At 48.6% G+C, this 18,488-nt stretch overlaps 1 protein-coding gene across 2 annotated transcripts; it reads left to right on the forward strand.

Annotated features, from left to right (window-relative positions):
* Positions 1–99: 99 nt before the first annotated feature.
* On the forward strand, positions 100–17,425 carry TMEM269 (transmembrane protein 269). Of its 2 annotated transcripts, none has more exons than XM_059374392.1 (5): positions 100–6,259; positions 10,000–10,097; positions 10,672–10,815; positions 11,396–11,596; positions 15,728–17,425. In XM_059374392.1, the coding sequence occupies exons 1-5, from the start codon at positions 6,168–6,170 to the stop codon at positions 15,862–15,864; spliced, it is 672 nt and encodes a 223-aa protein (XP_059230375.1). In that variant the 5' UTR covers positions 100–6,167; the 3' UTR covers positions 15,865–17,425. The 2 variants fall into 2 exon arrangements, with proteins under 2 accessions (XP_059230375.1, XP_059230374.1); XM_059374391.1 differs by having other exon boundaries at positions 102–6,259; positions 11,393–11,596.
* The last annotated feature ends 1,063 nt before the right edge of the window (positions 17,426–18,488 follow it).

Raw genomic sequence — 18,488 nt, forward strand, 5'->3', positions numbered from 1 at the left:
TTTGAATACTTAGTTTATATATATATAAACTAAGTATTCAAACTCTGTTGTTTTTTTACACCTACAGCACATCTCAATTCGGACTAGCCTCATTTCAGGAGCCAAGAGCCATGTGTGGTGGCAACCACATTAGTACAAGCGTAAACAGTCTAACTTTACCGTTCTTGTCCTCTACTTCCTTGTGAGATCCAGAACAGAAGGAAGCTAGAAACTTCTGACAGCTGCAGACACGTGTCTTTTGTAACCGCCCTTGCTTCCTCTCCCTGTTCAGAAGGAAGCTTTGGTGATGTCCAGGCTAATAGAGGCATGATTGGGTCCTTAGAATAGTAATAATGATAATGACGGAGCTTCTACTCTGTCCTGAGCACTTCGCTTAGTTCGCACAACAATCCTGTATTATAGATGAGGAAATAGGTTCAGGAAAGCAAAGTAACGTGTTCAGATTTACACATCCGGTGGTGTTAGAGCGGCCATATGAACTTGATTAATTGTTAAAGCCAGCATTAGAATGCGTATGCTGTAATTTTTAGTCTGCCACTAATGGTCCATGTGGCGTGGACAAATTAAGGTAAGCACAGAGGGTAGAAAGAAGCTGACCTCTTGTTTCTGATGCCTCCATCCTCGTTTTCTCTTTTATTTTCTCGGACACCTTAGGTCTGACTTTAGTGTTGGATTGTGTTCAGGTCTTAGCTCCATCATTTATGAAAATCAACAAATACTCTATTTCCTCTTCTGGAGAACAGGAATGCTAAAACTAATGCTGAGAGCATTTGAGAATGGCCAGGAAGATGATAAAGATGTCTGTAGAGCATTGAGCACAGCGCAGGTGGCTAGTCGCCACTCAGGGCATGCTCTTTCCCCTCCAGGTTGCTAGGAGAAGCAAAGTGCCATTTGACCACCCAATTCCATCTCTTCTCTTGCATATTCTCCTATGGGGTCCTGGAAGCCATTGCGGCGCTAACCCGGCATTAGGGCAGGTGGGAGGATGTGGGGCAGGTGTCAGAAGTTGTGTCTGGGAACCTACCCAAGCTTCTTCCTGTAGCACATTATTCATCCAGCTGCCAAACCTAGACCCCTCAGAGAGGCTTTTACCTTCTCCCTCTCATTTCTCTCCCACACCCTTGGGATGCTTTCACAATCACTCCTAGTCCAGCTACTTCCTCCTGTTCCCTTCTGTTGCGGTCCCACAGTATGTGGTCCCACAGTATGTCCTTGCTCTGGGCTGTCTCAACTCTCCTGTAGTTTTTTTTTTGTTGTTGTTGTTTTAAAGATTATTTATTTATTTATTTGACAGACAGAGATCACAAGCAGGCAGAGAGGGAAGGAGGCAGGCTCCCCGTTGAGCAGAGAGCCCCATGCGGGGCTCGATCCCAGGACTCTGGGATCATGACCCCAGCTGAAGGCAGAGGCTTTAACCCACTGAGCCACCCAGGTGCCCCAACTTTCTTGTAGTTTTACAGAGCCTTCATCCACAGTAGCAGCTAGAGTCATCTTTCTGAACCATCCTGACCATGTCACTTCCCTACTTTCAACTATTTTCAGGACTAAGTGTAAATTACTCCGCTTATCATTCATCCACCCGACAAATACTGGAGTGGGAAGGGGGACTTACCATATGCCTAAGCAGTTCTTACAGGTGCAAAGAGCCATGAACCACACAACCAAAGCCCTGCCCTGGAGGCCCTTCACAGTCTGGACCCCAGCCAGATGCCCACCTTCCCCAAAGCCCTTCCAGCCCGCCTGCCACACGCCCTGCCTGCACTCTGGGCTTTCACCTCCCAAGCCTCCCCTTGCTGGCCACCATAGAGAGACCAGACCTCTCCTCTGATCCCTCCATTCCCTAAGGCGCCCACAGGATGGCCTAGGCTCCTCTGCAAATTGAAGCCCCTCTTTCTGCCAACTAGAGCCCCCTGCCCCTCCCCTGCCTCTCGGGGATTGTGAGCTAAGAGCCAGGGTAAGAGGCTTGGGACCTGTGCCGCTCCTCCAGGCCCCGGCTGGCCTGCTCCACCGCACAGGAAGCGGGTTAAGAGTGCTGCCCTCACCCCCCTCCAGGGATGTCTGGTCCCCAGGTAGGCATCGGAGGCAGCGCACGTCCCTTCCCTGCGACCAGGCCCCCGGAGGAGGGCTGGTGTGTGTGTGTGGCACCGTCCTGGAGGCCAGCCTGGCTCCCTCTCTTCCATCTTCTGGTGCGGGGTGGCGTTAGGGCTGGCGCCGTAGCCCGTTGGGGCCGGGACCCTCCCGCGGAACCGCAGGCGGGGAGAGGGTTGTGGCTATCTGTGGCGAGAGGCGGCCTGCGGGGCGGGGCGTGCGCGCATCTCTAACTGGAGGGGCTGCGCCCTGTGTCCCCGCCGAGCGCATGCGCACTCCAGTTTGCGCCCCGCGTTCAGGCACCGGAGCTGCACGGCCTCGGGGGCATACGCCTCTCCCTTCTCCGCTGCCCACAGTTTTCGCGGCCTGCCATTCCTGCTGGCTTTTCTGCCCTCGCTGCCCTCGGGACTGGCTTCCTTTTCTTCCCGTTCTCCTCTCCACTCCCAGCCATATCTGACCCAGACACCTCCTGGCCAGACATCACCGCGACGATACAGGGTCACAAGGGCATATCCCCAACGGCGGCTTCCCTGCCCACCGCACCTCCAGTCACCACCCCTCACCCCCCACCCCACCCTCCCGAATCCAGCCTCCTCATTGTGCTTTGACACCTTTCTTCGCTTTGCCAGGAGGGGGCCCCCCTTCGTCCTTGGATGTTTCCCCTGCTGCCACAGCAGACATAGGCTGGTCTTCCCTGGCGCACCGCAGCAAGGGGACGTCCCCTGTCCCACAGGAGCCTTGCCACGCTGCCTTGACTTCCCTACACGGATCTGCCTCCCTTACCAGACTCCTTGCCTCTTGAGGATGCAGCCGAGCTCTGTTCTCTCTGTCCCCAGACACAGTCCTGGCTCGGAGCAGGCATCAACACATGTATTTAAAAATGAGTAAATGGAAGATTGTAAGCGTTGGGTAGATGCTGGGTGTGCTGAGGATCTGGATGGTTGAGAGTTCATCTGAGAAGGCTTCTTGGAGGATAGACTGAACAGACTCTGGCAGGGGAGAGATGTGACCTGGTGCAGCCAGAGGATGTTGGGGGAGCACTAGAGGAACATCCTCTACTAACTTAACAATCATCGAACAACTTCTATTGTCAGGCCTCATGCTGGGCACAGGGGACTTCAGCCTGCGCTCCAGTTGCTTCCCCTGTAGTAGAGGAGGAAGACAGGATAGGCTGCGCCAATGCAGAGTGCCTGGGGTTACACGGTGAGCACACAGAGACGCCGCAGAGTAGCGGGGCTCCTGGCTCCGGGGAGGGGAGGGGCTCAGGCTTCCCTGAGAGCAGAGGGAGAGCAAGGGACAATCGAGAGAGGAGGCTGACAATGGAGCCAACCTTATCATAAGGGCTTATACATCAAAGGAAAGAGATGGACTCCATCCTGGGCGCCTGGGGAGCCACAGACAGCTTGCACAAAGTCGGGGGAGTGACATGATCTAGTCCTGCCGGCCACACTCCAGCAATGCCTCTGCTAGGACCCTCTCATCCGAGAAGACTTCTCTAAGCTCCCTGTCAGGCTGGACCCCTCCTCTGTGCTCCCCTGGCAGCTTGTCCACTTCCCCTTCTCTGTGCAGGTGTTGAATACCTCTGTCTTCCGTAGCTCCTTGGGACTTGAGACCAGGTCTTAATCTCCTCCATGTCCCAAGCACCAGGCACTGAATCTTTCTCATGACCAAATGTTTGCTGAATGAATGGATTGCTCCTTTTTCCTCTGGCTTTCTAGAGCCCTTACTCTGAGGTCCACATTCTTTCATACCCAGAACCTGTGCAGTATGCTGAAAATGGCATTTAATTGGAAAGGAGGAGGCCAGATTCAAATCCTGGCTCCATCATTCACTGGGACAAGTCATGTGACTGTCTTGAAAACAGTTTCCTCACCTGTAAGACAAACAGTCTGGGAGTCCCCACATGCATGCATGAGTCTTGTTTCTCTGGGTAGACTGAGCATGCCATGAACATTTTCCCCAGGACCTAGCTTGGTCTGAGCTTACAGGGAATATGATGCTCTGTTCTATTGGTTGGTAGACAGCAGAGTGCAGAGTAGGAGGGGAAGAACAATTAAGGTGACATTGTAAATCCTGTTTTGCCACGGCTGGTGTGACTTTGAGCAAGGTTCTTCTCCTCTCTGAGTCTTCTTTGCCTTATCCTGTGAGTAGGGATAGTAACCCTCATCTGGTCGACCTCACGAAGCCAATGGAAGCCATGAATGTGAAAGTGCTTCCTTTGGATGAAAGGGATAATATAGTAGATAATTGACCATTAATTTTGAAAAGTAACCAAAGTAGTGCAGTTGAGGTGGGTCTGGTAATTGGCAGAAGTGCCCCAGGTATGTGCTGACTGCCTCTGAGGGGCAGAGAGGCTGGCTTGCTGCTCTGCAGGCAGGAGTGGGCTGGGCAGGGTGCTGAGGTGTTTTGTCTTGTGGGGGTCAGCCCTGAGGCCCAGGAGAGCCTGGGAAGAGGCGTTTTCTGGGGAGGGAGTTCACAGCCAGCCCTTGGCTCCTTCCCCTCCCTCCCCTCCCTGATTTCTCAGGCAGCATTCTTCCTGTCTTACCTTTGGAGGGGCCCTGACGTGAAAGGGTCTCAGGAGTCCTGAGGTCCTTGGTAAATGGCCTGGGGGAGCAGTGAGCCCCACCAGACTGCCCTGATAAACTCCCAGTTCTAAACTCCCCAAACCCAGCACCTCCCAGCCTCTAACATCTCGGTGACTGGGTTTATGGGAAAGGACTACTCTGTCTTAACTCTTGCCCAGACCAGAAGGGCCCACGGCTAGACACGGGCTGAGTGGAGGCAGAGGATCAATTTCCTCCCCTCTCAAATGACTGACGATTAAATGAGGAAAAGGTCCTGAAAACACCTTGGAACTTGTATATTTTCCTCGGGGGGCAGGATTACCGTTTGTGGGTAGCGTGCTGGCAGCAACCAGCAGGGCCCCTCTGTTCCAGAGAGCCCTGAGGCTCTTTCTCCCAAAGAGACTTTGGGTCACAAGGAGTCTGTGTGTACGGAGTGCATGTTTGGTCTTAGAGGAAAAGTGGAGCCAGCCAGGCTGTGAGAATCGGCAGGCCCAGCTGATTCCCCACCGCCCTGAGGGGCTGGGAGGTGTGAGAAGCCCTGGGCCAGGCTGCTCCCACAGGGGGAGGCTGATGCTGCCCTCCAGGGCTGGCCAACCCAGCTCCTCCTTGGTCTCCTACCCCACAAAGCTCCTCCTGCTCAGAGCTGTGCCCTGAGCCGAGGAAGCACCAGACTGAGAACCCAGTGGCAGGATTACCTTCTACGCACCTAGCACATGACTTTGAGCCAATGTCTCAGTTCTCTGAACCTCAGTTTTCTCATCCATAAAATCATGACAACACCATCTTCTGAGGTCGTCAGGATCAGGAGAGAGAACACAGTGGAAGGGGCCTGTGCACTATCCACTGTGCTGTCCACGTTGTGTGGTGTCCACGTTCTATGCTGTCCACGTTCATTTCTTGTTTCTCACCTCTTCCTCTGCGGGAGCTGGGCCTGCTTGTTCTGGTTGAGGCCTGTCAGAACAGGACCTTGGGGCACCCCAATAGCAGCTCTGTCTGAGGGAGCGAGCGCAGCTGGCGGGACAAAGGAGTCTGACTCCATAGCTATCTCTTCTGGGCTTTCTACCCCTCAGGGACCCTCTTCCCCTGGGCTACTCCTGGGGGGGTGAGAGGGTTACCTTTCCCCAGTGTTCTTTTTTATTCAAAAAGAATAGAATAGAATTCACCACGTGGGCTGGAGGGAGGTCTGCACTATAGGCAAGGGGTACAGACAGAGGGCATGGAAACTGGTCTGCGGGCTCACTTGCTTGGCCGTTGCCCTTTCCCGAGACACTCGTCCTCAGCAGCTTTGCCTTTACCTCCTGGTCTCCGCCATCTGCCTCCTGTCTCTCTCACTACGGTCAGTGAAACAGTGTTGGGAGGGTGCGGTTCGGGGACGAGGTCCGGTGAACAGGAACTGCCTGGTCCCTGGGAGCCTCTTTTGGGACTCTTTGACCTTGGGAACCTTTTACCCCTCTCCCCTGAGCCCCAGATCCGTGCACCAGTTTCTTCCTGACCAACGACCAGAGCTGTCTCCAGATGAATGAATTTTCCTGGAAGGATGTCACCAACGCCTTGTCCCTGGCCAACCTGATCCTGGGGCTCTTCTCCATCTTCTGCAGCTTCTGCAAGTAGGTCTGGGGCCCAGCGAGCTCCTAGTCAAGAGCTAGAGCCAAGGGCATGAGGGAAGGAGTGGGGAGCCTAGGGAGCCAGGCACTGAGGCACAGAATCAACCAGGGGCAGGAGAAAGTGGAGTGGGCTGGGAGTCATGGGGTCAAGATCCTAGCCTCAGTTCTACCGCCATCCTGATATGCGACTTTGGCTAGGTCACATCCGGAGCCTTGGTTTCCCCATTGCTAAAACAAGGAGCGTGCACTGTGATCTCTGTAATGCTTTTGGGCTATGGCAGTCTAGAATGGTTTTTGCGAGAAAAATCAGAGGTTCTGTTCTGGTGGCCCTTACATAATTCTCGGGTAGTCAAGCTACCATTTGAAATTTTTGATTCTTAAATTTGAACCTATGATGTGGGGAATATTTACAATTAGCACTATTGTGGAAAATATGAGACATGTATATGGGCCTCTACAAAGCAAAGCAAATTATATTTTATAGGGAAATTCTGTTTCTGTAAATTGAATCATATTTCAATGACTTGGCAATTCAGTTCTTTAAAGAGAAATCTTTTATAATGCAGATATCTGCCTCCTAACTATTTGCTTCTCTGTAACCATCAGCGCATGAATTCTCTGGATCCATTTCTCATCCATAAAATAGGATGATCTTACCTGATGATGTTTGAGTTCCCTTCCAGTTTGAAAATGTTATGATTCTCTAAGTCTGGATTTGTGGAGTCTTATAAAGTAGATCATACCTGCAAGAGAAAATTTCTATCTTCTTCTAGTCTAATCTTTTGGGAGTATATTTTTTTAAAGATTTTATTTATTTATTTGCTAGAGAGAGCACAAGTAGGGGGAGCCACAGGTAGAGGGAGAAGCAGGCTGAGCAAGGAGCCCGATGCGGGACTCAATCCCAGGATCCCGGGATCATGACTTGAACCAAAGGCAGACATTTAAATGACTGAACCAGGGAGTGTAGTTTTTATGGCAGGTTGGTAAACCCAGCTTCCTATAGACACATAGGTATGGATCTAAAGGAAGGTAGTCCTGAGGTTGTTTAGAGACTGCTGAAGTCTGGGGTCAGGCTCTCTGCTTCTGCTTGACAATCTGAGCACTGCAATCAGGGTGTAGACTCAGGAATGGCAGTCTAGGTCAGCCTTGCCTGAGACTGCGGTGGCTGCTTTCAGAGAGGTCTGGGAGCATGTGCTGGACTGCAGCACGGAATCCTTGAATGTAGGATCTGCAAGAGATCTTGGAAATCGTTTAGAGCATCAAAATATGTGAGCTGAAAATGGATAGAACCGCAAGGAGAACTTGACAAATCCATTATCATCGTTAGGTATTTCAACACCCCTCTATGAGAAATTGACAGATCTGGTTGGCAGAAAATCAGGAAGGAGATAGTTGAGCTGAACTGCACCATCAATCAACTGGATCTAATTGATGTTTATAGAATATTTTATCCAGGAACAGCAGAATACACATTCTTCTCTTCACACATTCAGGCTATAAGACTGAGTTTAAATTTAAAAGAATAGAAATCATACAAAGTGCCCTTAGACCACATAGAATTAAAGTAGAAATCAGTAACAGAAAGATAACTAGAAAATCCCCAAATATGTGGAGGTTAAAGAACACAATTTTAAATAATACATGGATTAAAGAAGAAATGTGTTTTGAACCAAAAGAAAATGAAAGGGCAACTTATCAAACTTTGTGAGATGCAGAAAAAGCATTAGTTAGAGGGAAATGTATAGTATCAAATGCATATACTGGAAAAGAAAACTGCTCTGTGAAAGACAATGTCAGGAGAATTGAAAGACAACCTGCAAGTTGGGAGAAATTATTTTCAAAAGGTACATCTGATAAAGGACTATAATCTAAAATAGACAAAACTTAAAAACTCATCAGTAAAAAAATAAACAATTAAAAAATGGACCAATGACCTTAACCGACACCTCACCAAAGAAGATCTACAGATGGCAAGTAAGCATGCAAAAAGATGCTCTCCACCATATGTTATCAGGGAGATGCAAATTAAAATAGCGATGGGATACCACTATACACTCATCAGCCAATTCAATTGTCCAGAACACTGATAACACCAAAGGCTGGCGAGGATGTGGAGCGACAATGGGAGTACGACATGGTGCAGCCACTTTGGAAGACAATTTGGCAGTTTATTACAAAGCTAAACATACTCTTATCATATGATCCAGCAATCACACTGTTTGGTATTTATCCAAATGAGTTAAGAGCTATGTCCACATGAAAATCTGCAGTTGGATGTTTATGATGTTTTATGTATAATTGCCAAAACTTTCGGGCAACCATGATCTCTTCTAGTAAGTGAACAGATGAATAAACTGGTATTTCCAAAAAGTGTTACTTAGTGCTAAAAAAAAAAAAATGAACTATCAAGCCATGGGAAGACATGGAAGAATCTTTAGCACATATTACTAAGTGAAAGAAGCTAATCTGAAAATGCTACTTACTGTATGATTACAATAATATGATATGATACTTGGAAAGGCAAAACTCTGAAGATAATTAAAAGATTGGTAGTTGACAGGGGTGAATGGGGAAAATGAACAGGTAGAGCCTAGAGGATTTTTAGGACAGTGGAAATGCTCAGTGTGATACTATAATGATGGATACATGTCATTACACATTAGTCCAAAACTATAGAATGTACAACACCAAGAGTGAACCCTAAGGTAATCTGCGGACTTTGGGTGATTATGATGTGTCAGTGGAGGTTCATCCTTGGTATGTACCAAGAATCTAAATGTACCATCTGGTGAGTGGTATTGCTAATGTGAGAGGCTATTCATGTGTGGGAGCAGGAGGTATATGGGAAATTTCTGTAGCTTCCTTTCAATTTTGTTCTAAACCTAAAAACTTCTCTTAAAAAAAAAAAGTCTAGAAGAACTGAAAAAATGGAGATGGAAAGTCAATAATGTAAGGTTTCCAACTCAGTAAACTAGAGGGGAGAATGCAAATTAAATCCAAAGTAAGCAGAAGAGAAGAAACAATAAAAACAAGAGCAGCCATCAATGAAATTGAAAAAAAAATCCATAGAGATAATCAGTGAAACCAAAAGCTGATTCTTTGGAAAGATCAATAAAATTGACAAGCCTCTAAGCAGGCTAACCAGGAAAAATAAAGAAAAGAAGAGAAGACACAAAATACCAATATCAGAAATGAAAGAGGAGTCATCACTACTGATCCCACAGCCATTAAAATTATAATAGTGGAATCATGAGCAACTCTATAAATTTGATAACCTAAATGAAACGGACCAATTCCTTAAGTCATAAGTTACCAAAACTTGCACTAGGAGAAATAGATCATCTAAATAGGCATATATTTATTAATCTATATCTATTAAGTCATTTGGCACAAACCCCTCACTTTACAGATGGAGGAAGAGAGACCTAGAGATGTAGGGAATGATTTATCTGAGAATCCACAGTGAGATGGTTGCAAAGGCTGGGATAAAACATAGGACCCCTGGACCTTTGCCTGGGACTTAGAGCTGGAAGGGACCTTAATGATTATCTAGGGGGCTCCAAGCACCCCTTTCAGATGGTGGCTTGAGAGTATGGCAGAGGAGAGGGGGAACATGCAGGGCAGGGATGTGTGCCTGTGTGCAAGTGTAAGGAGTGTGTTGGTGTACTGGGGGGCAGGGAGGGGCTGGCCAGTGGAGATCATGAAAGAGCCGTCCTATTTGGACCTGCTGCCATACACTCTAGGAGATGTCACTGTGCCTCCTGGATGCTTCTGATCAGTTTCCTGTTAGACATGGCAGTCGGGGCGATAACCAGACACCTCAGCCTCTGCTCCAAGTCAGGTGAGTCCAGGCTTCAGACCCCTGATCCCTGACCCCAGGAGCCCCCACCTCAGGTCACCCCTCCCCCATCTCACATCCAGCCAGCCTCCATCATTCACCAGTCATGTTCCCAGCCCTCCAAGGATGCCAGAAGCAGCCCTAGAGCCGTCCGGGAGCCCCACAGTCTAGAGCTAATCCCCTGCTGGCTCACTTGTTAGCTTCAGCCATCCTTGCCCTGGCCTTGCCGTTTCCTTCTCTGCCCTGCCCCCAGTTGGGACAGAGCCAGGGATCGGGTGGCTGCAGTGGTGGTCAGGAGTGGGGAAATGAACAATCCCCCCAGCAGAGCAACTGGTTCCAAATACAAGAAAATGTTTTCGTGGAAGATTTTGCTCGCAAAATGGTTCCATAGCTTGTCAGTTTGCATCCTGTTATAGTCCAGTGCTGGATGCTGAAGGGTGGGAAAGTAAGACCTGAGAGGGGAAGAGTTGTCCAAGGCCACACGGTCAGCATGAGGCAGAGCCAGGGGGAGCCCACCAGAGTGGACTAAGGTGCGAGACAAATGAGTATAAGTTCTAACCTTGGCCTTCTGGAGCAGGAGTGGAGCTGAATGACTTGGCGGTCTACACCACCTTCGGCCTGGCCTCAGCCATGCTCCTCGGCGTGGACGGGCCTCTCAGCGGGTTCCTGGGCATCATCTATGTGTTAGCTGCTACCTTCCGCCTGTGTTTCTATTCAACTGGTGAGTGAACCCCAGCTTTTAGCTGAGCGTCGGGAACCAGAAGTCTGGGGGTGGGGTGCGTAACTGACTCCTCCCCCTGCTTTGTGGAGTCCCTCTTCCTTCCTTTGCCTGTGCCCCAGGCCCACTGAAGGCTTCAGCCTGCCATGGCAGAGCCCTGGTGGGGGGCAAAGGCCTGTGGTTCTCCAACCAGCTGTACCTTTTTCTCACTGTGTGCCCTTTGGGTGGTGCACAGAGATTCCCAGAATCCGGAACTAGAGGTCGTCCTCCAGTTTTCCACAACAGATGGGGAAAATGGAGCTCTACCACAGGCAGTTGCCTTGCCCAAGGTCACAATGCAAGGGAGGGTAGGTGCAGACCAGACAATTTCAGGAGACCCTTCTACGGAGCCATGGGGGATCCAGGACAGAGCCCGCCCCTCATCTCTGTGAATAACTAAATGCTTAACAGCCTCCCCCTGCCCTGCAAGGAAGAGGATTTGGGGCGTGGGGCAGGGAGGACCTAACGAGAGGGGCTGGCTTCGGTTTTGATTGCTTTAGAGCAGCGGGAAGCCACCCATGTCCCCTTCTTCTTTCTCCAGCAGGCGCTCAGCTCACCTACAAGGGTCTCCCCTGCCGCTATGCTTCCTGTGTCTTGGCCTCCACCTCCCTTCTGACCAAAGGCAACACGTTCATTCTCTCTTGCATGGCCTCACTTATGATTCTATTCATGATGGACCAGAGCTACTATCCACATGATGAAATCCTGGAGTCGGAGAACTGGAAAAAAATGGTGTATCTGGGAGGTGAGTGAGGAGGACTGCTCTCACATGTCACCACTGGCTGTTTATTGACCCTGCTGCTCCGAGCTCCCGGACCCTGCTCTCTCTTCCTCCAACAGGTTTATTGTCATCCTGAGTGCATTTACCGGTTTACTATTTGTACACACTACAACTGCCCCCGGATCGAGAACTCTCTCTTGTTCAGGCTCCCTGGACCCAGGATTGGGCCAACTATGGGGTAGATGCTCACAGAGCATTTGCTGAACGTTATCAAGTTCAGTCGGGAGCACCTGCCTTACCAGGTGCTGGGAACCAAATCTGTAAACTAGACAAACCCTTCCCTCCTCTAGCTTTACAATCTGATCAGGGAGACAGACCCCAACCACATAATGGCAGAAATAACTAGAAACATATAGTTTTGACGTGTTGTGGAAGCACCGGGCCCTCTGACAGGGTGTTGGAGAGGGACCTAGTTAGATGGAAACGACCTGAAGAGGGAAAGGATGCTTCAGGAGCTGACATTTAAATGGAAACCTCCTTTAAATGGGTGGAAGTGGTGAAAAGGTACAAACTTCCAGTTATAAGTTAGTCCTGGGGACATAAGGGATAGCAAGGTGACCACAGTTAATGACACCATATTGTATAGTTGAAAGTAGCTAAGAGAGGAGAGCTTAAAAGTTCTCATCACAAGAAAAGAAAATGTGTAACTCTGTGTGGTAGACTTTCTGAACTGATCGTGTCACACACAGATACCAAATCCTCATGTTGTATGCCTTGGACTAATATGGTGTCATATGTCCATGACATCTCAATGGAACTGGGGGGAAAAAAAGAAAAGAAGTGAAACCTGCAAGAAGACTGGCTAGGTGGGTGAGGGGGTAGTTCAGAAGAGAAAAAGGTATTTTGTGAAGGCCCTAGGCTAGAAGGTGCTGGAATCATTCTTGCTGCCGTGTGGCTGGGACATGCTGAGAGGCGCTAGGGGCAGAAGCTGAGGCCACGAGGTGGGCAGGTTTTGGGAACTGATCCTAACAGCAAATGGGAAGTCTCTGAAGGGATTTCTGAGTGGCAGTTTTAAGGGGCCACTTTGACTAGCTGGCAGGAGACTGAGAACTGAAGGAGGAAAACGCACCTGCTGTCGCCTGAGAGGTGGCGGCGACAGAGCAATGAAGGGATTTGAGATCCACGTTGGGAACAGAGCCCTGAGGTCCCGGCCACACGTGGGCCCTGGCAGATGTCTCCCTAGAGTTCTCCCCAATTTAGGGCTTCCTTCAAGGACCTTCAAGGAATGCCAGTGTTTCTTCTTTGTAGATGTGCTTGTGGGAACAAGACAAACATCCAGGGGATGCCCAGTTTCTTCCTTTATTCCCTGGGGGTTCAGTCTGGTTCATAGGGTCCTAGGTTCCATCCTGACCCTCCCCTTCAGGTTCACATCCTTTCTCTGTAGCATCAGCGCTGATGGCCCTGCCCACGTTCTAGGCTCTGGGCCCCCCTGTGGCCCAGCTAGTAGAGGCAGAACAGGATGGAGAAACATCTGGGTCTGCAATTAAACAAGCCTGAGTTCAAGTTCCAACACCAGCACATTTTTAAAAGATTATTTACTTATTTATTTGAGAGAGAGAGAGTAAGCACAGGTGTCGGGGGGGGGGGTGTGCAGAGGGAGCAGCAGAGGGAGAGGGAGAAGCAGACTCCCCATTGAGCAGGGAGCCTGATTCCAGGCTAGATCCCAGGACCCTGAGATCATGACCTGAACTGAAGTCAGATGCTTAACTGACTGAGCCATCCAGGCATCCCCACCAGCCCATATTAATTGCATGAACTTGGGCTAATTACCTCTTTGTCTTGAGCTCACTTTTCTTCATATATAAAATGAAGCCATTAATCCCTACCTCAGGATTCTTGAGATCAAAGGAGAAAATTTATACCCATCCTCTGGCACAGATGTGTCCTGTAGAAGCTTCTAGCCCCTTCTTCTCTCCACCTGCCCTCCTATCACGTAGCAACAGTGTTTCCCACAATGTTCTTTGCTCCTGTAGATACCACTGGATCCCCTCTCCTCAAAATAAACCATACACTTAGCCTCAGCCTTCCTTGGATTGTCTTGACTGTGTGAGTAAAGGAGGAAACTGTGCCTCACAGATTTTGACACTGTGTAATACCAGAGCTCTACCAGATAGATTTCAAAATGGCCACTTTGATATTCCTCTTACTTGGAGTGCAGACAGTCACCTTTTTATTGATTGATTGATTGATTAAATTTTTGAGAGAGAGAGAGCGAGTGAGCATGGGAGAGTGGCGTAGGGAGGGAGAGAGAGTCTTAGCCAGGCTCCATGTAGAGCCCAGTGCAAGGCTTGGTCTCGCAACTCTGAGATCATGACTTGAGCCAAAATCACCAGTTGCACCCTTAACTGACTGAGCCACCCAGATGCTCCTATTTTATTCTTTTAAAGATTTTTATTTTTAAGTAATCTCTTCATCCACTGTGGGGCTCAAACTCATAACCCCAAGTTCAACTTGCATGTTCCACCCACTGAGCCAACAGGGTGCCCCACCAATCTCCTTTCTAGATTGAGGTTCCATCTCCTCCACAGAGCTTCTGAGAAGTTGGCCTGTGACTGCTGAGGCCTTATGTCACATATTTTCCAGGACAACTAAAATATTGTCTCATTGCCTCAACAGATCAATGACTATTCTTAAATATTAAATATCCCAAAGTTCTGATCCGTATCTGTTATGGCTTCTCGCCCTTAGAAGTGGTCTTCTGTCCAATCAGATGTTCTGATTTCTCTTGGGGAAAGCGTGGTGGTGATCCCCATGGACATACCCCATACTCTCCCACCCTCTTTTTGAGCTCTCTGAGGCTGAGTGTCTACTTTGTACAAAGTAGACATGGGTTTGAATCAAGACCTTCTGAAGGTCACATTCCCTCAGTCTCCTCATCTGAAAAACAGACTTATTCCGAATCACAGGATTATTTTGAAATGTAAGTGGAACAATCTTTGTCACATACCTAGCAGAATGTCTAGTGCCGAGAAGATATCCCACAAGTGTTGGTGCCCTTTTGCCTTTCAGTGGTGAATATGAGATTCAAATATCTTGGGGGACCCCAAGACCACCCCCAGATTCATTGAATCTCTAAGGACTCATAGGATGCATATAGTTGTACTCATGGCTAAGATTTGTCACAGCAAGAGGACACAAAATAAGAGTAGCTAAGGGAAGGTGAGGGTGCCTGGGTGGCTCAGTGGGTTAACCCTCTGCCTTCAGCTCAGGTCATGATCTCAGGGTCTTGGGGTCAAGTCCCACATCGGGCTCTCTGCTCAGCAGGGAGCTTGCTTCCTCCTCCTCTCTCTCTCTGCCTGCCTCTCTGCCTACTTGAGATCTCTCTCTGTCAAATAAATAAAATCTTAAAAAAAAAAAGGGAAGGTGAAAGGGGCAAAATCTGGAGGGAACAATGTACAAGCCCCCCAGTACCCTCCCTGTGGAGCTAGTTACCCAGCACAAAAAAACACTCATGAACTCTTGTCTACCTAGAAGCTCTGTGGAAGCTCTGTGGAGACCCAAGGTTTTCATGGGGGCTGGCCACATTGGCACTCTTGGCCTAGCAGTACCAAAATTCTGATTTGCACTGAAGGAAATCCATCTCAGGACCGTCTAAGCACAGTGAGCCACTCTTGCCCACTAGGGAAAGTTCTATATTGGTATAGAGTACTGTTTACTAACTGTGTTCCTAGACTCCAGCCAAGGACTAACTGGGTAAAAGCAGAAGCAGGCCATTCTAGGGAGAGCTGTCTTCGGTCTGCTGCACTCTTCTGCCTGGGGGTAACATCATATTGGCCATTGTCACGTGCTAAACTTGACACAATTGTATATATATTTCTAACAAGGGGACTGGGCGACTCAAATGTATTCTCTGCTAAGACTGATTTCTGATGTGAATTTGACGAAATGGAACCTGAGCTTGCGATCGGTTGTAGTCATCTCATTACAAACACACAATACCTCTCAAAGGCAGGGCTCGTGTCTCATTGGTTTTTGTCTCTTCAACCCACGCGTACAGACCAACGGGTGAGAGGATGGGGAGGGGGAGAGAAGAGGTTGGAAAATACATGAAAGAGAGCTTCATAAAAACGGAGCGTTTGCCTTTTCTTCTTCCAGGTATCATCATGCTGCTTTTGTCTCCGTTCTCCCTCACTGCCTTTTACTGCCTGCTGTGGTCACTCTCCTACATCTTCTTTCCAGATGCTCTGTGGGGCAAAGCAGCATGTCTCAGGCTACAGTGCCGAGAAAACTGAACAGCTTTACCCACTGCCGCTGGCCTCTGTGGTCTTTGTGCCGGCACATCGGGCCAAGCCTTGCCGTAGCCTCACTAAACCTTTTCCTGTCTCCACGTCTCCTGTGTGCTGGATAACATGTGGCCTTGAACCAGGGCAACCCAACATCGGGCCAGCGGCCTTCACTTTCTCCTCTTGCTCAGGGTTCTGAATCCCTTGGGGACAACAGTGGTTTATGTCCTAAAGAATAGGTTTTCCAAGCTGAAGTTGGGCCTGGCTGACTTCCAGCCCTGTTACCAGATGGGGGTCCTGGTGCACGCAGGTCAGTCCCTTGGAAAGGAGGGAAAACCTTTGGTCTCCACCTTGGTCTGGTTGTTAAGGCTCCAGGGGCAGGACAGGGCTTACTAAAGTGGTTCTTAAACTTGCCGGCTCCGGCTCCGTAGAGCTCGTCACGGGACAATGGCGTTGCCCAGTGTCAATGTGCATAAGCTTTTGTGACTTAAAATTCTGTATTTGAGCAGTCACAACTTTTGCCTTTTGCTTCAGTGAAGAGATTAGACACCCTGGCAGCTTGAGGGCACCACCTGGCTTCCTTCCTTCTGTTTTTTTTTCCTAAATCGTAAAACATTAAACTCCTGATGTTCAAATGCCACTTTGTATTCTAAAATCCAAATTGAATAAAAATAAAGAGTATTGTATGGAAACTTGCAGTTGCCCCTCACAGAGAATTTAGGCTGGCTGAAGGCAGTGACACCCCCCCAACCCAGCATGGCCTCTGGACCTCCCACCTCCAGGCCATGTACCCAGAGATTGTTGGTTAGTTCAGCCCTTTCCTCAGCTCTGGAGCCGGAGCACTTTTTATCTAAGTTCTTGAAGTTTGCATTAAGTCTAAAATTAGATTTTTATAAAAATAACAATCCAGTGAATCAGGAGGCTATAGCCTGGCTTTCCAGGAATGGGTAGCGCCGTCCTGGTCCCGGTCCCCACGGCTCTCTGTCCATGTCTCTGTTATATCATTCATGTTTGTTAGGTGTCCCAATAATTGGTCCATGATTAAAGGAGCGAGACTGATACAAAGCGAAGGTCAAGCAAAGCTTTATTTCGCACCAAGCATCAAGAATCAAACCGAACATTCGAGGCCGCGCCTCTTACAGAGACAGTGACCTCTCTCTGCTTCACAGACTAGCTTTTAAGGACAAAGGCCATGTGGTTGGGCCTGGCCACACACAGGTGGCCAATGAAATTGTAACACAGAGAGAAAGCTGCACAGTCATGTTAGGTCACACTTAAGTGACCAATTGAATTACAATTTACCCTAGTAGTTATTTGAACCAGCCTATCATCTTGGTCAGAACTGAGGCCCAAAAGGTGCCCAAAGGGTGAGGCCCATACTCCTTGGTAACTAGGGAGACAGTATGCGCCCTCCCATTGATCAGATGTCTTCACCTGGCCTGACTCACCCTTGTATTTGGGCTTTGTTACCTGGGACTGGTTTCCGGGACTTGTTTTTAAGTAAGTCCCCTGAGGGAAGGGGGGCAGGGACAGTTTAAGTTGTAAACAACAAAGTTACTGTTTAACCGGATGGAAGCGCTCTGGCTAAATAGGTCCTTACAATGTTTTGTGTGTGTGTGTGTGTGTGTGTGTGTGTGTGTGTGTGTGTTTTAAATTTAAAGATTTTATTTATTTATTTGACAGAGAAAGAGATCACAAGTAGGCAGAGGCAGGCAGAGGTAAAGGAGGAAGCAGGCTCCCCAAGGAGTAGAGAGCCTCATGCAGGGCTCGATCCCAGGACCCTGGGATCATGACCTGAGCCAAAGGCAGAGGCTTAACCCACTGAGCCACCCAGATGCCCCATCATTTATGTTTTTATGGGTGGATGACTATGTCTGTATCCCATCAGATTTCAGGCTCCTTCAGTTTATGTTTTTTAAAATGTCTGCTGTTTACCACAGTCCCTGGTACTCAAAAATGTTTGTTTTATAGGCAAATAGATTTCCTTGTGCGTTCAAGTGGGTTAGGTGCAAGATTACTATAATGTGGTAAGAATCTTACAAATATATACCCAAATACACATACAGATACATGATGTCCTTTGGTATCATCCCCTTATTTCAGAGATTCCACACTTCATCAAAATATTTAGGAAATGCAGCTGGAGAACTGTGTTCACATAAGCTCTTGGAGGCCAGCTCCTAGCGTCATGCCTAGACATAGCAGGTGCTCAAGAAATACTGTCTTCTGGGGCACCTGGGTGGCTCAGTGGGTTAAAGCCTCTGCCTTCAGCTCAGGGCATGATCTCAGGGTCCTGGGATCGAGCCCCACATCGGGCTCTCTGCTCAGTAGGGAGCCTGCTTCCCTCTCTCTCTCTGTCTGCCTCTCTGCCTACTTGTGATCTCTCTCTCTGTGTCAAATAAATAAATAAAATCTTAAAAAAAAAAAAGAAAAAGAAAAAAGAAATACTGTCTTCTGAACCAACCAAACCTAGTCTACTAGGCTACTGAAGATTAGGCAACAACGGCCTCTTTTGAGCTGCATTAGTTATCAGATTTGGCGTCAAAGGATTCTGGCTACTTCTAAAACTTGAAACTACATTCGAAGAAGAAGATGCAATTCCGAAAGAGGATTTCCTTGTTGCTTTTGAGCCA

This window comes from Mustela nigripes, chromosome 14 (assembly GCF_022355385.1).
Source record: "Mustela nigripes isolate SB6536 chromosome 14, MUSNIG.SB6536, whole genome shotgun sequence".
In the NCBI taxonomy this organism is placed as follows: domain Eukaryota; kingdom Metazoa; phylum Chordata; class Mammalia; order Carnivora; family Mustelidae; genus Mustela; species Mustela nigripes.

Bases quoted from the DNA above. Each gene is read 5' to 3' on its own strand.
- TMEM269 (XM_059374391.1), top strand. From the start codon at position 6,168: ATGAATGAATTTTCCTGGAAGGATGTCACCAACGCCTTGTCCCTGGCC. The intron at 6,260-9,999 runs GTAGGTCTGGGG...CATACACTCTAG, and splicing joins ATCTTCTGCAGCTTCTGCAA to GAGATGTCACTGTGCCTCCT. The intron at 11,597-15,727 runs GTGAGTGAGGAG...TTCTTCTTCCAG, and splicing joins AAAAATGGTGTATCTGGGAG to GTATCATCATGCTGCTTTTG.